Raw genomic sequence first — 20,624 nt, 5'->3', positions numbered from 1 at the left:
TCGACTGCTGGGCTTCCCACTCCTTCGGCCCCCATGATGGCTCGCGAGCACAGTGGTGGACCCATGCAAGGGAAAAGATCATCGGGTGGACGCAGGCAGTCGCCAGCAGCCAGCGGTGTGGATATTTCGCACGGCCACTCGGACAATTTACAGCAGAATACGGCGACTTCGGATCAAGACGAAAATATCTCACGACTGGCCGATAGACTAAAAAACCTGCAGCATGAAAATGACGCCTTGGAAAAGCAAGCCACCGACGAGGAAGAGGAGCACATTTCACTGTTGAAGGAACTCGAGAAACAGCGCGACGATCTGAGGAAGCGAGTCAAGGAGAAGGACGAAGTTAGCGGAGATTTGAAGAAGCACGTTTATAAGCTAGAAAGTGTCAACCGCACGGTGCAAAGTGAAAAGGCGAAGCGTGAAAGGCTACTTCAGCAGAAAGAATCCGATCGCAAGAAGCGCAAAAATGATATCGTACGATGGCAAGAGCAGGTCATACAAATGACTGTCGACGCTGAGCAGGCTAAGGAAGAGAGGGCCCGTCTAGAAGAGGAAGGAAGAAAACGTGCGGATGAGGTTAGGGAGAAGATTGCAAAGGAGCAATCGGAGATGAAAATTATCGACGATGAGATCCAAGACAAGGGCGGACGAGTGAAAAAGCTAGAGGATGAGAGGAAGAAGCACACCGAGGCAGATAGCGAGGATGGGAAGGAATTGGATCGAATTGACCACGAACGAGCTCGACAATGGGAAATCAAAATGACGCATCTCAACACACGCTATGCTACACTCGTTAATCTTCATACTCAAGCTCAACAACAATACCAAGAGGCACAAGAGCGTCTCAAATGGCTGACGTCGCAACGTGCCGGCAGCACGGTGCCATTCTCTTTACCAAGTCTCGATTTGGACATGTCTAACACGGCCACCATTCGTCCACCACGCCGTCATCGCAGTTCACTGACCAGCAACGTCTCCTCGCCGATGAACTTTCCGTCCATTGAACCGTCGTTTCCTACCAGCCTGGCCTACAACCCGCCGTCGACTAACTCGCCCACTTTTGCCGCAAGCACGTCTTTTTTCAATATCAACAACGGAATGACTCTCCCAGGTTTAACAAGTCAGCCCGAAACTCTTCGCAGAGCTTCCGAATTTTCCTTCAACAACCCTCAGATGAGCCCTCGAGCAGATGCACTCCTCCCATCCGATCTCCTTGGCGATGAGGAATCGCCAGAGTTGCCACGCCCTATCATTAGACCCCGGTTCTCCAGTCTGGAGCAATCAACTCGGCGTGAAAGTTTCCCGCACGTACCACCATCTCCAGACTCCTCTGGGAGTCGGCCAGCAAGCCTCTTCGCGAGTCCACACGAAAACCAACGGCATTCGCAAGAGGCTGACACACAGGCCCTTTCCCTGGGCGATGTAGAAGAGGCACCCAAGAGTGCCTCCAGAAGGCTATCTGGTCTCTTCGGCTTCCATCGCCCCCGCGGCAAGACCATTGCAGAAGAGCCACCTCTTTTGGGCACTCTCAAACAAGGACAGAGTCAGTCCTTCCCCCGGGATCTAGACGAAATCGAACCGATCGGATCCAGACGCCGCCGTCTGAGCTACACAGCTAGCTGGGCCAATCCGATGTCACTCCTTCCGAGAAATAACACAACAGGGGCAACTGCAGATAGCTCATCCGATCATTTGCCCTCTAGGCGTACTGCTATTTCCAGTATCTTCTCTCCCAGCAGATTCGGTTTTGGCAGTGGGAATAGCTTAGCCAAATCTAGCGAGAGCTCGGACTTGAACACCGGCTACAACCAGTTCAGCCCTAGGCATGATCCTATTGATCCCTCATCGATTCTAGGTACCGTCCGAAGAGGCTCGCTGTCTCCAAGGCCCTCGTCAACGTTTTCCTTTGATAACCAACTTCCACATCCTTCTACGGATAACCGTCACTTTGGTTGGCCGTTGGCGGACAAATCTGGCCACCGAAGTCCACTGGGCTTCGACTGGGCTTCGCCCTCTACCTGGTCACGAGTCCAATCTCGACGACCCTCTACTACTCAGTACGGTTCGTCTGGTCACCTGCCTTTGGGGCTCACAGGGGACCCTGATTTCATGGACGACGCTTCCTTTGAAAGACTGGGTCGGCCACTCCAGGCACCGATCGGCACCCGCCCATCCTCTTCGCATCGCCCATTGACGCCGAAATTAAATCCTGCCGCACCTTCATTCAAAACGATTTTCGGCATCAAATCAGATAAGGGCAAGGATAGGGAAGGAGAAAGGGAGATCGATACACCATTCGACCTCGCATTTGAAGACGGCTCTCCCTCGGAGTCGCGCGCATCTAAGGACTCGCGATCTCTGTCGAATTTTACCCGTGATTCATACGAGTCTCTTGAACGCATGCCGTCTTCTGCGTCCACCGACAATGCTAGCTCGAAAGAGTCATTCATTCGAAAAATCACCCGAAAGGGCAGTTCTAGCAAGTTTAGCTCGTGGAAGGACCGTTCAGGCCTCTTCTCCAGGAAGGGAGAGTTAGCGCAGGTGGATATTGATGCAGATGGCCCCAGCGAGACACAGTTGGCCAAAAGTGTGGACAGCACCGTCTCCAGTGCTCCTTCGGCCGACAAGTCCAGCAGAAGCAGCCTTGGTTTCTTCAGCCGCAAGCCGAAAAAATCCGACAAGGCCGCCAGTGAGACCAGTGAAAGACCGAGTGAGCGAGTTAGTGAAATTGGCGACGATGAAATCCCCGAAGAGGACAGTACCTAGAGATCTCTCTTCTTTTTCCCCTTCTTTACCTCCTTTGACCTTGGACTTTACGGCACTTCCATGCCCTTCTATCCTTTGAGCTTTCCCTTATATCAGTCTAGATAGCCGGAGCTGTACCACTTCAGCAAATACTAGATAGAACCTTTCACGTATCCTCAAATATGGACAAGCACGGTTTCTAATCTGAAATGGAAGTTTTCTATGCCTGAAAATTACCCGTAATAATATAAAATCTACATATTTATATAAATAGTAGATGATCGGGCACTGTGTGTGTCTTTTTGGCTGTCACCAGATCCAACCAACCTTCAAAGGCGGTTTCTTCCCCCACAATTGATCGGGAGCTTAGAATCATTTTTATTTTTTTTACCTCCACGCTCAACGAAGTCAACGTGGGAATTACTTTCTATTTCTTATTTCCAATCAAACAATCCGCTACTAGAGATTAGCAATGGCAAACTCAAAGTACCTCCTGCCTGCCCATTATCTGTTTCTCTCCTGCGGAACTAACAACGGCATCCAGATATGAATATGTCAAGTCATTCGAGCAACCAGACACTTTGCTCCCGAATACCTGGATCGTGGTCCGGATAGATGGCAGAGGCTTTCACAAGTCAGTCTTTTTCTCTGTCCCTCTGCCTTTTGCCCCAAGGGATCCGACGCCGATACACTTACTTATGGAGATGATGTATCTATTCTTAGGCTTTCCGATCGGTATGCCTTCAAAAAGCCCAATGACCGACGTGCACTGGACTTGATGAATGCTGCTGCTGTCGAAGTCATGAAGGATCTCCCTGATTTGGCGATTGCCTATGGAGTTAGTGATGAATATAGGTTCGTTGTTCGTTGCTCGTTGCTCGTTGCTCGTCTTCTTGCTTCTGCTTCTGCAAGCTTAAGAACCGCAGTCGCAACTGACTCGATCCTCTCAAGTTTCGTCTTCCATCCCAGCTGTGAGCTGTTTGAGAGGCGGAGTGCGTAAGTCACCCCTTTCTTCCCTGGTGGGATTAGAGAAGAAGAAGAAGAAGAAGAAGAAGAACAAGAGGGATTTACTGGTTTTATTTCCGGGGTCAATAGCAAGCTCGTGACGACTATTGTGTCAACATTCACAGCACACTACATTTACCTATGGGGAACGTATTTCACAGAGAACCCTTTACAGCCGCCATATCTGCCTTCATTTGATGGGAGGGCGGTTGTATATCCCGCAATGGGGAATCTGCGCGACTACATGAGCTGGCGACAGGTTGATTGTGAGTTGATTTTTCCTTGCCGTGTGTCTTCACTTATGTGCGTGCTTACGGTTGATAGGCCATATCAATAATCTGTATAATACGACGTTTTGGACAATGGTCCAGCAAGGAGGAATGAGTAATACCGACGCGGAACGTGAATTGCAGGTTCGTGATGCGGGTTTCACTGACCGAGGGTGTTTTAGCGAAGACAAAAAAATTGCTGACGACAGCAGGGAACTGTGTCATCCGACAAGAATGAGATCCTTTTCACGAGATTCGGGATCAACTACAACAATGAAGACGAGATGTATAAGAAAGGAAGTGTGATATATCGGCAGGTATGGTGCTTATCCTCCACGCTGCCCCTGCGCATTCTTGCTAAAGTGGTGTGTTTAGTATCAACTTGAGGATGCGAAGCCGGCGTCGAATCCGAGTATAGAACAGGACGAAGGCAGCTCCGTCCCAGAAGCCATCTCGAAATCACAACAGGAGAAACTTAAAAAACTCCGGCGAAAAGCACAGGTGGTGGTTAACCATGTCGATATCATCAAGGATGAATTCTGGGAGCGAAGGCCGTGGATTCTCTCCGGGAGGCCGGGGAAATTACCAGAGGCCTGAGTTGTCATGATTCACTACTTTATATCTGCTTTGAGATGAGGTTTAAGAGAAACATGGCAATAGTTAGTTACCAAATGGGTATCTATCAACAGTCTAATTCTTTATACGCCAAGAACCAATAGTTATAACCAGCTTCATCATAGCTTCCAGATTAGGCTTCTTCTTCTTCTTCTTCTTCTTCTTCTTCTTTCGACTTTTTGGATTTTCGTTTCGCGCTCTCGTCCGAGGAAGAATCTCGCTTCTTGCTCTGCTTGCTCTCTTTATCCTTCCGTTTCTCTTTCTGCTGCTTCTTTTCCTTCTTCCTCTGCTTTTCCAGGTCCTTCGCACTCAGAGACCCCTCCCCGTCAAGTCCACTTGATTCTGTCGAATCCCGGTCCATCGACACAGGCGTAGGATAGTCCTCCTCGGGCTTGGACTCCTTTTCCTTCTTCTCTTTCTTCTTCTTCTTCTCCTTCTCCTTCTCCTTCTCCTTCCTCCTTTCTCCCTTTTCGAGTTTCCTCCTCCTCTTCGCTTCCTTTCTCTGTCGTCTCTCCTCCTTGCTCTCTTTTCCATCCTTCTCCTCTCTCCTCCTCTTCTTTCTCTCCCCCTCACTCTCTACCATCTTCCTCTTGCGTTTCCCCTTCTCCTTCTCCTCCACTACCGTACCACCAACCCCCCCAATAGTCCCGGGGACAAGCTCCCCCCGCACGAAAAACCGATATAGTTCGCTCGTCAGCGCATTCGCCTTCGAGACCGCCGCGGCACCAGGCACGGCTGCATTCCCGACCCCCTTCAGCGCATCCTCGAACCCGCGCAGCCACCACTGATTCGTCGGGTCCTTGGTGGTGGTTTTCCCCACGCCTTGGTTTCCTTGTCGTCGCGCGACCAGCAGGGGTTTCGTCAGTCCCAGGCCCCCGCGCGCGTGGGCGCGGTCGGGGTTCAGTGGGTTGCCGGGGCCGGACCAGCCGTGGCGGATGAGATAGGCATGGGCGTCCATTTTTTTTTTCTTCTTTTCTTTGGTTTCGCTCTTTTGTGGGAGGGTGCGTGCGTGGAGATTGGTCTTTAGGAGAGGGAGTTGAAGCGAGCGGGCGCTTGGTCTCCCTTTCGATGGGAGGTGGGATCGAACGAGGTAGGCTGGCTGGGTGCGAAAGAGCCAGAGAAAACCTCGGGAAGAGGGGAAGCAAGATAAATTATGATTATATATGCTCTAGCATAGCATAGCATACGCTGATAAATGATCAATCGAAATAATCACAAAAAAGAAAGAACCAAAAAAAAAAAAAAAAAAAAAAAAGGGCCCCAAGCCAGGAATAAGAATCACGGTACTGATAAGATGCGGAAGGGGAAAAAAAAAAAAAAAAAAATCGAGACCCGCGGATGTCAGAGAAAAAAAGTCATGGATCCCAGCGACAGTAAGTAAGTATAATTCAATACTTCCCCCCATACTACAACAACAACAAGTCGCGTGGTCTAATGGTTATGATTTCTCGTTCACAACATTGTGAGCTTCGCTACCACCAGTAGGATTCCGAGAAGGTTCCCGGTTCGATCCCGGGCGCGACTACTTTTTTTTTTTTTTTTTCTTTTTCTCCCCTTCTGTCTTTCCTGGGATGGATGGATCTCCTCCCTTCCTTATTGCTTGCAGCTTGCTATGTGAATGAAAAGTTTGGAGGAATCACTCATACCATGGTACTAGGTTTAATTATATGGATTAGATACGGGATAACTTTTATTATATATAATATAATTGTGAGGAGGGATCAAGGAATTAGTTTCCCCTCTTGTATGTAATATATATAGAAGACCAAGAAGAGTAGGATCAGTCTCTTATTTATGTATATCTTACTTACTATACAGAGTATATATAATATAGTTATATTCCTTCTACCTACTATTATTATTATTATTACTATTATTATTATTCTATACCCTCTCTCTACCTCTATTCCCTACTCGTCGAACCCCTCTTGATATTGGGTGAATATAAACATCGAAAGAACTATACCCGAGCTGAAGTAACGGATACAGCCACACCAAATATACAGAGTTATTTAACTCTGCTCCAGTCAAAGGCTTCAGAAAGTTCTTTGCCCTGGCAAAGAACGATGGGTTGAAAATTTAGACCAAAGAATGGCACACATGCCAATGTGGCGACTGCGTTTATCGACGAGGATACCCTGGAAGACAAGCAAGAAGAAGCTTTCAAGAAGTCCAGCGAAAGGCTTGGTGAAAATCACCCGAGTCCGGGGAGGGCGTACAACTCATTCATACAAAAAGGTCGCTGAAGCAGATTTACAGAAAGCGGATGCTACCATGGCTATTAACAACGGGCCCCCCCCCCCCTCAATTAGGAATACATCTGATACAATCTGCCTGCCTGGTGGAAATTGTGATGAAGAGACAAGTTTTTATGTATCCAGCGGAAATGGCCACATACTTTTCACTTCTTCGGGGGGTTTCTGTGCTTTAGTGACATAGTACTGGAACAAGATCTTATTCCGAGACTTCATTTCATCCAGGTCACGCCCAGGAGGAATCCAGCCTTCATCATCAGTATCTAGCATCTCCTTGATAAACTTGCGCATCTCGTGCCATTCCTGGTAAATTGTAAATTGCCGTTTGTGCCGTGCGAGCTGTTCATCAGTAAAATGTAATGGCAGGCTTCCGTCAGGAAGCCCTAAATCCCTTGGATTGAGAAATATCTCAATTAGTACCTCTCTGAGAGGTAACACACCCTCATCCCATGTTCCCCCACAACGGCGGAATATCTCTTTTAATTCCGGGACGACTTGCATTCCTTGCCAAGCTTTCCTGTTGTTCAAGAAGCTTGCAGCTTCGTAAGCCTTCGTCCATGTGGCCTTCGCTTTGTTATACAGTGCGATCTCCTTTTCGTCATCGTCCATATTCTCAAACCCCGCAGGGAGACCGGGCATTATATGGCCGAGTTGATAGCCCTCAGGAGGAAGGAGGAAGACCGGCCACTGGGCTTGTAGAAATGCAGGGCTGACGGAACTATTCTGCCAGTCAATAATGCCAGTCACAATTCCAGGGTCATTCTCAGAGACAAATATGTTGCCCATGTGGAGATCGGGATGCCATAGAATTGGTTGGGCCTTATCCAAAAGCTTGGCGCTATTTGCTATGGCCGGCAGGACTGCCTTGGTCATCTGAAGCAGAGAATAATGGTCCTCGGTGGAGCTATTTAGAAAGGATGGGAGCTGCACGTTAGAGTGATGACCGACTCTAAAGCGTGAGCGGTCGATTAATGATTCGCCCATATCACGAGGTGTCTTCCCTGTAGAGAAAGAGTCAGCAATCTAAAATCACTCAGAGAAGTAATACCTACAAGGACCACAGTGGATATTTGTAAGGGACTGCCCAGGCTGAAGAAGCCAGGATGGATCACAAGAAGGACCGATACAGAATTCACCTGCAGGGTCGATAGATGAGTCCAATGGTACCGTCTCCATCTCGCTCAGAGCACTCTTATAATATAAGTTACCATAAGCCGGAAACCAAATTTCAGAGAGCTCACGTTCCCATTGAGTAAGACGTTTGATCAAAGATATCCGATTAGGCTCGCCCATTTCATCCCACTTCTTGAAAACTTGAACCCCGGGAACCTTTTCCATAATAATATATTCTGCTTCAACTGCATTCAACACATATCAGAGCTCCAGGCCAAAACCCTAGGAACGGGAATCGTCGTATATTTCCGTACTCAAGATAATACAGCATATCAGCCAAGAAACGAGCTTCTGGATGTCTTATCTCACTGAATCTGAGCACGGCGACTTCCGACGCCGTGCAGTACATCGGTCTCCCTGCATTCGGACAGGGGATTTTGGCAATATACTCTGATGCGTCCTCTGTTGTAATAAGTAATGCCTTGCTAAAAACCACCCTCCATCTTTTCTATCCTAGAAACGGACGACTTTTTGGAACCGGGGAGATTTGCGATCGCGTCACATAATCCTTCAATATTAAAATGCACATATCGCTTGGAAAATTGAAGTTTTTCGTCACTAAGAAAGCGTCCATTTGTGTAACGGAAAAGATCTCCCTCGGAAATCGGGGGTCCTAATACATATGCTAGTAGTATTAGCGACAAAATGACACGCAGTCCCAGGGACAAATTGTTACGGACCTCCACATTGTATAGATAGATGTCTTCTGGCTAGTATAGATGAAAAAGATAAATAACTGTGAGAAAATTGGGCATCGCAGGATTTCCTGAAACCTTGTATAGCTCGAAGCATTGTTGGTGCTTGTCAGTTCACAACCCGCCCTTATCGATATCGACTCTTAAGGGAAGTCGCGTTCCGGGAATATATTAACCCGTCCTTAACCCAATTGAGATTCTGTTATAGCTCACCGCTTCCTATTGTGGTTAAATGGATCCCACGACCTCCCATGGGTTGAGATATACGGAGTACATAGCTCATCATGGGTAGAAATTCTACCCACGCCGGGGTTAATCTGTTCCAGGTTTCTAATCTAGAAAAAAACTTTCAATTTTATTTTACCCCCTCCCCCGAGCCAAGGATAATGATTTAATATGGTCTGAATCGACCCTTATCTTTACCCTTCTTCTCCCTTGGCCGTGGTGGTGTCTGTATCGACCCATCCTGCTCTGCCTGCTCTGCCTGCCCCGCCTCTCCCTCATCTGGTCTCCAGACACGAACAAACCCGTCCTCTCCGCAGGTGAATACCGATTGGTTCTGTCCATAGTTAGTCACCGATTTTCCCTGTTAATTGGATCTGGGCACCCACTTGTTCATCCACATAGACAGAACGCACAACCTCCTCGCCGTGGCCACCGGGGAGGCGCCAGAGATTCTGCTCGTCGAATCGCCATGAGGGCGTTGGGACAAGAGGGATCAAGTCCAGTTGTTTGTCACTGGGAGAGTTAGCACGAAGGAGAGAGACAAGAGAGAGAGAGATAAGTCCGTACATCTTATTTCCAGCTGCAATGTAGGGCCCCTGGCTCCCGAGGCATAGCTGTGCGATGTATTCACACCCAAGAGGCTCTCGGAGGTTGCCGAACTGTATAGGATCCGGTGACTGAGTCTGATCGTCGGGGTCTGTGGCGGGGTGGATCGAGAAGACCTCGTCATGGCTCAAGGCGTAGATGGTTTTCTCGTCGAGAAATCCCGCATGGTGTACGGAGCCGTGGTTGATAACCTGGACAAGGGCATCGTCCTCATCAGTGATGGTTGTATCGTAGATATTGACCAGACCGTCAGTACTTCCTGATAGGAGGATGTTGTGACGGGTCGGGTGATATTGAAGCTACCCCTCGAAGATCAGCGGAGCTGCACGTATTCTAGTAGTTAAATTTGACATACCTCAGTTACGTCGTCGTTGTGACTTTCGACATATTGAAGATGTGGCTGGTCTGGCGATCTGATATCCCTGTTGCGTCAGTTAGCAGCACGTGAAACCCACACAAATAGAGGTATATGCAGCACTCGATGTTTATTTATTTATTTTATTTATATTGTTTTTTTACAGAAAAAACTTACCAGAAAGCAACAATCGCTTGGTGAGATAGGAGCTCACCCCCAGCAACAATCTTGTTCGTTTCGGAACAACCGGCGATAGACAATACGGGGGCTCTATTTGCTGTTGGGCAATAGTCCAGTCAGCAAGCGATTTTCACACATAGCCACCGCCATCCACTGTCATCCACGCGCAACGTGGAGCCGATGCAATTCTCTATAAAAAGGACCCCGACATGATACTTACACATTTCCACCGCGACAACCGCTGAATTCTTGTTACTGCGGAGATCCCAGAGCTTCATCTTCCCGTCCCTACCGCCAGTAAGGAGGAGCTGGTTATTCGCGTCATAGGTCCGTAGAGACGTGACGCCTTCATGAGCGCTTCTAGAAATCACCGATAAATAATCAAGATTGTTCGCATTGAATACGCGAAGCGAGTCATCGGAAGAGATGGCTGCGAAGGCTGTTGCCGATGACGGGACAATCGAGTAGATATAATTATCCTCGGCAAGAGACAGAGATGACGAAGCTGTAGCCCTGAGCTTATGCATGGTTGGACTGATTCACTCCTTGAGTAGTGGTAGACTGGTAGTAGCCGGTAAACCGTAACACTGGGCTTAACTCAGCCTCAACTGAAAATATCTCTTCAAATGGAAACAAAAAAGCCTCAAGAAATACAGCCGTTTGTTTTCTACTAGTGGGAATGAGTCCGTCGAGAAATGGAATCGTGGAGTGACCAACGGAGATTTGATACAATGCTAGCCAACGTGGATGCGAAGGTTTCTCCCTTTCGAAACCTTTTTTTCGCACCCTGTTTTTTTTTTTTTTGATCTGACGTGGCTGGCCCTGATAAGAATGGCTGCTCCTTCAATGAAATGCTCGCTCAGGAGGTCCTTTTAGGGGCCCCGTTTGTTTGTCGAGGATGATGGATGGTAGTGGTGGAGGAGACGAAAAAAAGCCAAGACCACGAAGAAAAAAAAAATATACCGAAATTTGCCTGATTTTGCGGGCACCAAAATAGACTACTGTACAAAACTACCGTACCTAACCTACCTAGATACGAGTAGCAGCTAGCTAGGTAATCCTATCATGAACATGTAGGCTAATTAAAATATCCTACACAAGAATAAAAGAGAATACCATACAGACCATAAAAAAAAATTTCCAGCATGGAATTAGAGTAATAATAAGGTCTGCAAGACTTATCGCTGCATAACAAAGCCAGATAGCGGCTGGCATGTTTCGAAGGTAAGGTAAGGGGATTAAGACCAAAGAAGTAGGAGCTGACAGTCACCCTACCTGTGTCACCATACTCTCCGAGGACGTTGGGGCTAGGCTTGCAACGGTGGAGTGTTTTGAAGCATCCTCCGTGTCCTAGGCTGAGAACGGTAGTCGGGGCGCGTTTGGTGAGAGGCGTTTGGCCTGAGAGCACAGAGATGGAGACCATCAATAATCTTGATTCTTTACTAGGAAAATCGATACAAGAAAGAATCGGATTCTACCGGATATATTGACTGTCATAATCAGTGTACGAGGCCGATTCATTTCCCCGCTCTCGCATATCATCCCTATGAGGAGCACGGAGGGTATTTATTTTGACTTCAACCCACAGATGAAAGTATTGGGGGACTGTTTCTCTTTCGGTGTTAATGCGACGTTCAGCTACGCCTCTGTTACACCAGAGGTGCAGTGTTAGAGTTGGGACCGTTGGTCTTAATCCCTGTAGCGATATCCCTGAGAACACGCTGGGGTGGTTCTTGGTCCGATTATCGGATCGAATATTTCAGAATACTTAGTTAGGTACCTAGTCTAGGTATTATTGTGCTGGCCCAAAATGGGGCATGATTAATGTTTTGAATCATTGCCCCATGCGCGACCCAATTCATATCTTTTGAGGCTTGTTTTGGAGGACTATAGCTTCTCTGCGAAGCCCGGGAGCACAAGGGGAAAATGTGAGTTGGCACCATTGTTTGCGATGCCTGAATGCACTAAATTAGGCATGGATGTACTGTCGTAGGAAGTGCGGGTTGTTGTTGTTTTCCTATCCCAACTCCCTGGAGGCTATGAGAAGCATGGGGGACCTGAACAGTGGACTCTCTCTGTACCTCGTGGCAGTGTTTAGTAAGAATTCGAATTTCTGAGAGAGATCAAACTTATCCTCCTTCCGAGAGCTGTTTCTTAAACGATTAATTCGGTGCATGGTCTCCTGTTTCTTCTGCTTGGTGACCGCGTGGACTTCGTCACCGTCAGTTGAGTTAAAGGATGCCTCAGTCATGTTCAAGCATTGACCAGGATCCTGCAAGGAAATGAATCTACATCCTTTTTTTTTTTTTTTTTTTTTGGCCATTACCTTGGCCCCTGGTTCAAGGTTGGCTTGGATACCGTATCCACAGTGGTTGGTTCCATGTCACTACTTATTTGCTGTTAATGTCTGCGTGGCACCAGCGCACCACCGTAGTAGTGGCAGTGGACCAGACCAAATCCAGAGGTCACGATTCAGAAAGATTTCCAGGGATATAAACGGGCCTAGTTTTGTGGGCATATTGGTCGACGTTAAACGAATTAATGGCGGAGGAAGTTGCGGTTGATATATCCGATGGGGCGCGTGACATTAGCACGAGGGAATGCGTCAGCCTTGAAACTGGTTTAACTACTCCGGTATTTAGTGGGAGTAATTAAGTATGGAGTACTCTGTATGGACAATCCAGTAGGTTTTACGAGTACCTTTTGGATTGTGTCCTATTTTCTGTTGGAGAGACTGATTGATACTAGTAGTAGTAGTAGTAGTATCTACTCTGTTTCAATGGCAGGGTTTGTTTTGCATAATACTGTATTACCCACTGTACTAAGTACTGTACTACGCATAATACAGACTACGTACAGAGAAGAATAATACCAATAATAATTCAATCAGCCCCACCGGACCTTTATCTTTTTGAATGGGAGTGAAATCATTGATTCTTAATCAGTCCGTGAATCCCCAGTCAGGGAGAAAAAATCCGTTCAAAAAAGACACTAGCGGTATCTCGAGTCTAGACAGTTGCTCAGCAGGGTGGGTTCCATCCTCTTGGGTTCGGTGAACTTCGGCCATAAACTACTACTCCTTTAGCACGTGTGGGATACACCGATCTCAACAATAATGACAGGTAAAAATAGTGACAGGTAAAATTTAGGGTGGCATCCTCTGTCGATTTGTCATTACATGCATGGGAAAAGTACAAGGTAGGATGCACAGAGATGGGCGACCCAAAGCGTTGGGAAGTGGTATAACTTTTAATAGGTAGTTCAGAAGGAATGACCGGGAATGGCTTTGGAGAATCGGTCAAAGCCAAGGGCCTTGAATCTGGGTACTAGTACTAGTACTAAGTAATACAATACATGAGTCTTGTCAACACCAATGAGGGATGCAGGATGCAATGCGCACCCTAAATTTTTGGGGGGTTTAAGACCCTAGGTTCGTCCTGGAATTTGGATACGCACATAGGTAGTATTTGTATGATGATATGGGATAACTAGTGGACGAATAAGAAAGAATGAACTCCAGCCATATACCCATTTTGGATTAATTACCAAGTGCCTAGTACAGAGTAGGGTAGTACACTAGCTTAGTACTCTGTAGGTACCTGGTACCCTACTGTAGGGAGGTTCCTGTTGCACATGACCTCCATGCTGTTTTTTTAGATTCGTCTCAGAGATGTGGTTGGTACTCCGTAGACTACTAGTTAACTACAGAGTAACTACCTAGTATCCGAGATGGTACTCCGTACAAGTCCTCTTTTCCTGAAACTTCCTCTAACTCCTCTGTCAAGAGGTTGATGATCCACTTTCCTGAGCTGCATGCAATACTCAACAGTCCGGTTGGCTCCCGAATGCCGCCGTGCAATCCTTCAACCACAATGCTGGGAATGTCAGGAATGCCTGACATTCCAGGCAACCAGTCCTTGGCCCACTATTTCTTTATTTTCCCAAGGTTGGAGACGGTCCGCGTCCCGCCCGAAAGTCACTTTATCCACTCAGTCCATTAGGAGATTATATTTTTTTCTTTATTTTTTTTTTTTTTCATTTTATCTCCTTATTTTCCTGGTTTCAGAAGGTGAAACCAATCCTTGAAAGCTCTATTATTTTAGGAATCAAGTTCCCAATTCTAATAACTTTCTACTTATACACAAGGTACTATAATACTTCTTCTTAATTTACACATTACCTAGGTTAATTTTATAACACAGACTCTGTGCCTCACTGTTTCTGCCACCATGTTTCATGCTCCAACAACTCATCATATTGATTAGTCGACCAGGAGGATTTCCTAAGGATTCTTAGCCTGAACCTTAGGTTTCTACTGAATTAATCTTGAATATTTCTGGTAGTTTCTTACTGTCCTGGGTTACAATCAGCGGGCCGAAAACTCGGATGTAGGGAGTTTTTCCCTTTTTTTTTTTTTTTTTTCTCTCCCTTTTACTTTGCTTTTTTCCTCTCTATTATTATTAGTATTAGTATTATTCTTATGACTCCTATAATAATAATAGTTAGAATTCAAAGAAGATATTCATGTGGTGACAGCTCAAGAATACCTTAAGAAGTCGTGGTTAACAGACCATCATAATCATACCTAGGTACTCATAAGAATGTAAGAAGGATATTAATAGTAACCATAACCCACAGAATAACCTATCCAGAAACGCTGAGGAGTCAAAAATCATCCCCTTGTAAGGTGGTACAAAACCTCCCTTCCCCCTCGTTAACCGCCCAAAGTAACTACAACTAGCAAGAGCATGATAATTTTAGGAATCATCTTAACCCAATCTACATAATCTACAGAATGGCGATGGCCCTAGATGATCCCGGACCATGGTCCAGGAGGGTCCTGGTGACAATCGTCCACCAATAACCCTGGAGGAGATATGTAGATACCTAGGTAGGTACTTGAAGAATAAAAAAATATTAATTCCAACATCAATAATGACAACGGCGATGAACAGTAAGTAACAGATCCCAGTCTATCCGCTAATGAACATTTCCCCTGACTTCCTCCCTTTCCCCTCCTCTCTCCATCCTCTCTCTCTCTCTCTCTCTCTTCTTCTTCTTCTTCTTCTTCTGTTTCTTTCTCTTTCTTTCTTTCTTTCTTTTCTTTTCTTTTTCTTCTTTCTTCTTTTTCTCCTTTTTCTCTCTTTTTCTCTCTTTTTCTCCCCCCTTTCCCAATCTCTTTTCTGCTAACCGCCCCGCCTCGCGCCCGTGGGCCCAACGGGGTCAAGAAAGCGGCTGTGACAACCTTAAAGGCAGGGCTGCTGCTTTTGCTTTTGCGTTGCTTTTCTGTACTTTGTCTGGTCTCAGGGAACCGGCTCCTTTTCTCTCCACCATTGCTGTCTTCCTGCCAATTGCTTGTCATCCTGAATCGCCTCCTGATCCATGGTTACTGCTGACAGCTCCCGCTGACCCCCAACGCTGGTTGATCTTGTTCTCTCTAGTTGAACCTTCAGCTACATCTCCATCCTGGCCGTGACCGCTACTTCTGTCAGCCTTCCGTACGGAGGCTCTCTTGAATTCTTATACCTCCCCGTTCCCCTGTCGTTGAAGCTTCCCCCTCCCCCTCCTCCTTGTCTCTCTCTCTCTCTCTCTCTCTCTCTCTCCAGCTCTCCTCATACTACAATTGTCTTATTTTATTTATTTTTTTTTTTTTTCAATCACCCCCTGGCCTCTTCATCTCCCCATCTGCAGTGTGGATGCTGTGACTGGGGCCTTATTTTCAGTCTTCACTCTTCCTGGAATAAGACGCTAATATCTAGTCCCTGAATTATACTCACTATACATACTTCACCTTTTCGCTTCCAACTGCCTTCCGGCCACCACCACTACAACAACAACCCTTTGGAATCTGCCTCCAGCACATTAGAACAGGTTTCTCGGTGTGACACCATCCAATTTGCAATACCTGCCGCTCATGTTTGGGACCGGTCAGGTGGGACCAAGACCTCCCACGATGAGCTCACCGTTGCATAATCATTATGGCTACCAGTCCCCGAGATCTAGTGAGCTTGGTCGTTCTAGACAGAATTCAGATGCCATGGATATCCAGACCATCACTGAAAGAGAAGCGTCGGGACGGAATGCGACTGCTAGTGGGTCCTGGAATCCGAATGGGTCTCCCTGTATGAGCCCGACATGTAGCAAGTATCTCTCTCTTACCCTCTCCGCACTTTCCACCGGGACGTTGCTCCCCTGGTCCAGGCGCTTTGACGCACGATCTTGGGCCTGTTTCTGTGTCGTGGCTAATATTGAAAACTTCCCCCCCCCCCCCCCCCTTTCCCCTGCTACTTAGGAATTCTGAGAAAAACAACTTTCATGAAGAGAACGGACGAACGTATCATGGATTTCGCAGAGGCGTTTATATATGTTACCGTGCGATGAGCAAGAGCAGGATCGCCTTGATATATTTCACAAACTATTCACGGTAGCTCGCGTATCGGACGGACTGATCTACGCTCCGCATCCGACGGGTGGACGATTCTTGGATCTCGGCTGTGGAACGGGGATCTGGGCAATCGAGGTGGCCAATAAGTATCCAGATGCCTTTGTTGTTGGCGTGGATCTGGCGCCCATACAGCCCCCCAATCAACCGAAGAACTGCGAGTTTTATGCGCCGTTCGATTTCGAGAGCCGATGGGCGTTGGGGGAGGATTCCTGGGATCTCATCCATCTGCAAATGGGCTGTGGTAGCGTCACAGGTTGGCCAAATATGTACCGGAAGGTCTTTGCCCATCTTCGCCCGGGTGCCTGGTTTGAGCAGGTGGAAATTGACTTTGAGCCGCGGTGTGATGATCGGTCCCTGGACGGGTTGGCTATACGGCACTGGTACCAATATCTGAAGCAAGCTACGGCGGAGACCATGCGACCGATTGCCCACAACTCTCGCGACACCATTCGAGATTTGCAGGAGGCTGGGTTTACAGAAATCGATCACCAAATTGTTGGGCTCCCGCTTAACCCTTGGCACCAAGATGAACACGAGAGGAAGGTGGCGCGATGGTACCATCTCGCCATTTCAGAAAGTATCGAGAATCTCAGTTTGGCACCGTTTAGCCGTGTATTTGGGTGGCCATTGGAAAAGATCCAGCAGATGGCTGCTGATGTCAAGTCGGAGGCCTTTAACAAGGAGATCCACGCATATAACATCCTACATATTTACCAAGCGCGGAAACCTTTGAAATAACCCCGATGTGAAATCAAGAGAGAGAGAGAGAGAGAGAGAGAGAGAGAGAGAGAGAGTGTGTGTGTGTGTGTAAGCGCTGAAGTTGATGCTTGCATTTAGGGCTCAGGACGAAGAAATCACAGGAACGGCGAAGCACAAATTCAAAATATGAAATGTAATAACACGAGGAACTTTTTCATCACCAGCAGATTTATTACTTATGAGCAACACACCACCCACACATCCACAAAATACAGTTCTTCGTTTGAGGGTGGGGAACATAACGGTCATAGCAATGCGATTTCTATCCGCCCCCATGGCTACTTTCGATTTACTCGCCTACTGAGTGCGTTTTCCGGGGGCCATATCTGAGCCTTGGGAGGTGGAGTTCTCATCCATATATCTATTTGGAGAGGGCATGACATGACGTCTCTCATGCCCTTTCTTAAAAAAAAAAAAAAAAGGGCGGAGAAGAACCTTCTTTGAATACCACCCGAGTCGCAAATCTACAAAAATACACCACCAAATCTATTGTACTCTATGTGTTGGAATGGCACGGATGGTGTGTAACTTACATTGGCTCTCATGCTGGCTATGTTCAGATGTGAACTGATCAAGGAGCACAAAGGAAATCAGAAATTCAAGGAAACGAATGTATGTATATATATATATATGTATTTGGAGACGAGACACGCAATAGGAAGAAGAAGAAAAAAAATTTCAATATCATGGTTTCATGTCCCCCATAACTACCTATCAAATATCTCCTCCTCCTCTCCCTCCTACTACAGGTACTTCTACTACTACTACTACTACAGCTACTACAGCTACTACAGCTACTACAGCTACTACAGCTACTACAGCTACTACAGCTACTACAGCTACTACAGGTACTTCTACCTCTGGTACATTGAGAAGATACACGGCACGGATCCTACTGTATGCAAAATGGAGTAGTATGAAACGATCGATTCTTTCCGACTAGATTTTCTTTCTCTTTCATTTTCAACCAACAATCCATCCATACAAAATGATATATACCTATCCCCCGCCCATCTTTATGCGAACAATCTCTAAAACGCCCCATTGCCTAATTGATACATAGAAGGGATCGGGTAAAAAAAAAAAAAAAAAAAAAAAAAAAAAGAGAGAGAAAGGAATCTATGGGTGTTAAGAGACACAAGCGCTTGTACAAGGCGAGATCAGGAAAAGAAGAGCGCAGGTTATCGTCGGCGGTTTTTCTTCGGGCCTCGCGTGGTACCGTTTCTCCCGCCAGCTGTGCTGCTCGTAGTATCCTTCTCGGGGTCTCCTGCGTTGGCACGGCTGGCGCCGGGACTTCGACGTCGCATTGTGCCTGGGCCAACGGCAACGATGTCCTCCTCGCTTTCGCTGTCGGAGATATCGAGCAGAACCGGCATGCGGAAGGACTCGGAGTCGTCGTCGAGGCTGCCGCCGCTCTTCTGCGGGTCGATGGTGAGGACGTCGGGTTCCTCGTCTTCCTGGTCTAGGCGGCGCTGGTGGATTTCTTCGGCCGGGTGGATGTCGAATTCGTCTTCGCGTTCCATGTACTCGACGTTTTCTTCGACTTCGCCAAAGTCCGGGGCGAGCGCGGACCATTTCTGCGGCGTGACGATGGACCACGTGTAGATGCATCCGGATTCGAGGCCGCAGGCGACGACGAGAGGGCGGCTGGGGTGCCATTCTACGACGCCGAGCTCTTCCCGGGGGCCTTCGAGGATTTTGACGAGCGAGCCGTGGCTGCGTTCCCAGACGTAGATGTCGGGGTTCATGAATGTCGATGCGGTGACGAATTCGCTGGTCGAGGAGAACGCGACGTGGTTCCAGCTTAGTCGGTTGACGACGTCTTGGAACTTGTGTTCTACTTGGAGTTTGATGTTCGCGGGCTCGAGGTCGATCCCCAGCTGGGAGAGGTCGGGCATGAGGATCGTGCGAATAACGCGATCGGAGCTGTTGACGAGCAGATCACGGCCGTTGCTTGCAAGACGGAGGAGAATCACCACGCCGTTACAGAGCCGAGTCGAGTGTATGGTGGTGCACGTCTGCGTTTCTATAATGTTTATCCAACCTTTGGATGTCCCTGCGATGATATGGTTCCCCAGCGCCGTGAAGACCGTAACGCATGTCGAGTGTTTCGCATCCTGGGCCGCTTGCTTTGCCGCAACCGCGGGATCGACTTCTTCGTTTTTGGGGGGGGTTGCACGGAACGGAGCAGAGGGGATGATGCGTTTGATAGGTTTCGGGGAGGATATGTCGACGAGGACCGGTTGATCTTCAAAAAGGGAGGCTACGAATAACAGGCTGGCATCAAAATATGGTTAGTTTACGCCGTGCCACAAGATAGAAAGAAACGTGGGATCCGTGGCTTTCTGACTGGTTATAGGGATGTAGTTCTGCGATATATACAGGCGCTTCGAATCGGACTGTACGCACCCGGGAACCATCTTTCAAGTCCCACAGGATGCATTTCCAGTCTTGAGAGGAGCTAAGGAGATAGCGACCGTCCCTAGACCAACTGTATGTGCTATAGATTAGCAATTTGCCAAAAAAAAAAAAAATTTTTGAGAGCGAGGGAACACTACCTCAATGACTGGATTTGCCGAATATGGCCCTCTAACTTGCGGGCAACCCCATTTGTCTCAACGTCAAATATCACTACCGTACCGTCCACCTGAGCTAACATCAGTGCTGTCCCCCCAATTCTGTGGTATTGTAGCCGGAACTAACCCGTCCGGAGGCTAGATAATCTCCCTTGCGACTGAAGCGAAGGCATGTCGCATGACCGCTCCCTATACAAGTCAGTTACATACGCATCATAACATTTAGAGTAGTTCGCATCTGCATACTCAGTTTTTCTGATAATGTGTCTGGGTACTCCTGGGCCAGGACAAAGGGATCAATTAGAGAGAGATTCATCGCGCGCAATGTTTGAAAAGTGTGGTTAAAGCTGCCAAAGCCAAAGAGCAAGAAAGATAAGAAGGGTACGAATTCCCAGCCTGGAGAATAGGCCAGGAGAAATGGCCGAGAGCAATCATCCAGCGCCCTCTACGACCGCTGACATTCAATACATTTGCTTAGCTGGATTGGGCGAGGCGATAATAAGGGAATCTGAAGGGGGGAAAAACTGGGGGTGGCGGGCGGTGAGAGCTGGCATTATAATGTGTTCATCGAGACCCACTTCTGACCAAGAAATCACTCTCTGATTGGTGGAACTGCTGGAGATGAGGTTGGGATGACTGACTTTTAAGGCACCAACGCTAACACAGGCCTGCGACTCAGAAAACTCGTGCCCCATCGGCGACCGACCTGACAGACAACCGC

At 47.6% G+C, this 20,624-nt stretch overlaps 7 protein-coding genes and 1 non-coding gene across 8 annotated transcripts; 3 read left to right on the top strand and 5 right to left on the bottom strand.

Annotated features, from left to right (window-relative positions):
* The first annotated feature begins 3,079 nt into the window (after window positions 1-3,079).
* P175DRAFT_0499560 (tRNA guanylyltransferase) lies at window positions 3,080-4,759 on the top strand. Its single transcript, XM_040896760.1, has 8 exons — window positions 3,080-3,231; window positions 3,290-3,379; window positions 3,469-3,600; window positions 3,697-3,741; window positions 3,841-4,016; window positions 4,075-4,163; window positions 4,232-4,336; window positions 4,395-4,759. The coding sequence occupies exons 1-8, from the start codon at window positions 3,218-3,220 to the stop codon at window positions 4,614-4,616; spliced, it is 873 nt and encodes a 290-aa protein (XP_040754394.1). The 5' UTR covers window positions 3,080-3,217; the 3' UTR covers window positions 4,617-4,759.
* Window positions 4,671-5,879, bottom strand: P175DRAFT_0499558 (uncharacterized protein). Its single transcript, XM_040896759.1, has one exon. The coding sequence runs from the start codon at window positions 5,590-5,592 to the stop codon at window positions 4,768-4,770; it is 825 nt and encodes a 274-aa protein (XP_040754393.1). The 5' UTR covers window positions 5,593-5,879; the 3' UTR covers window positions 4,671-4,767.
* Window positions 5,880-6,054: 175 nt separating this feature from the next.
* Window positions 6,055-6,159, top strand: P175DRAFT_0t38. The gene has a single exon. It is a non-coding gene; the product is annotated as a tRNA-Val (tRNA).
* An 844-nt stretch (window positions 6,160-7,003) lies between these two features.
* Window positions 7,004-8,227, bottom strand: P175DRAFT_0491405 (uncharacterized protein; the record flags this gene model as incomplete). The annotated part of the gene is made up of 2 exons (XM_040895837.1): window positions 7,004-7,890; window positions 7,942-8,227. The coding sequence occupies 2 exons, from the start codon at window positions 8,225-8,227 to the stop codon at window positions 7,004-7,006; spliced, it is 1,173 nt and encodes a 390-aa protein (XP_040754392.1).
* Window positions 8,228-9,148: 921 nt separating this feature from the next.
* Window positions 9,149-11,076, bottom strand: P175DRAFT_0454212 (WD repeat protein; the record flags this gene model as incomplete). Its single annotated transcript, XM_040894561.1, has 6 exons — window positions 10,344-11,076; window positions 10,121-10,220; window positions 9,944-10,010; window positions 9,550-9,887; window positions 9,369-9,495; window positions 9,149-9,316 (listed from the first exon to the last, which is right to left on the bottom strand). Exons 1-6 carry the CDS (start codon window positions 10,648-10,650, stop codon window positions 9,149-9,151), a joined length of 1,107 nt encoding a protein of 368 aa, XP_040754391.1. The 5' UTR covers window positions 10,651-11,076.
* A 225-nt stretch (window positions 11,077-11,301) lies between these two features.
* P175DRAFT_0555658 (uncharacterized protein) lies at window positions 11,302-12,411 on the bottom strand (the record flags this gene model as incomplete). The annotated part of the gene is made up of 4 exons (XM_040900645.1): window positions 12,205-12,411; window positions 11,615-11,769; window positions 11,388-11,521; window positions 11,302-11,331 (listed from the first exon to the last, which is right to left on the bottom strand). The coding sequence occupies exons 1-4, from the start codon at window positions 12,372-12,374 to the stop codon at window positions 11,302-11,304; spliced, it is 489 nt and encodes a 162-aa protein (XP_040754390.1). The 5' UTR covers window positions 12,375-12,411.
* Window positions 12,412-16,037: 3,626 nt separating this feature from the next.
* Window positions 16,038-17,306, top strand: P175DRAFT_0507754 (class I SAM-dependent methyltransferase; the record flags this gene model as incomplete). Its single annotated transcript, XM_040898290.1, has 2 exons — window positions 16,038-16,267; window positions 16,478-17,306. 2 exons carry the CDS (start codon window positions 16,038-16,040, stop codon window positions 17,304-17,306), a joined length of 1,059 nt encoding a protein of 352 aa, XP_040754389.1.
* Window positions 17,307-18,508: 1,202 nt separating this feature from the next.
* Window positions 18,509-20,219, bottom strand: P175DRAFT_0530086 (Set1-mediated histone H3-K4 methylation subunit Swd1; the record flags this gene model as incomplete). Its single annotated transcript, XM_040899754.1, has 5 exons — window positions 18,509-19,604; window positions 19,678-19,818; window positions 19,886-19,974; window positions 20,031-20,092; window positions 20,150-20,219. 5 exons carry the CDS (start codon window positions 20,217-20,219, stop codon window positions 18,509-18,511), a joined length of 1,458 nt encoding a protein of 485 aa, XP_040754388.1.
* Between the last annotated feature and the right edge of the window lie 405 nt (window positions 20,220-20,624).

This window comes from Aspergillus ochraceoroseus (assembly GCF_002846915.1).
Source record: "Aspergillus ochraceoroseus IBT 24754 chromosome Unknown P175scaffold_2, whole genome shotgun sequence".
Classification (NCBI taxonomy): Eukaryota; Fungi; Ascomycota; class Eurotiomycetes; order Eurotiales; family Aspergillaceae; genus Aspergillus; species Aspergillus ochraceoroseus.
Note: the sequence above shows the minus strand (reverse complement) of the source record. Positions and strands in the feature narration are given on the sequence as shown.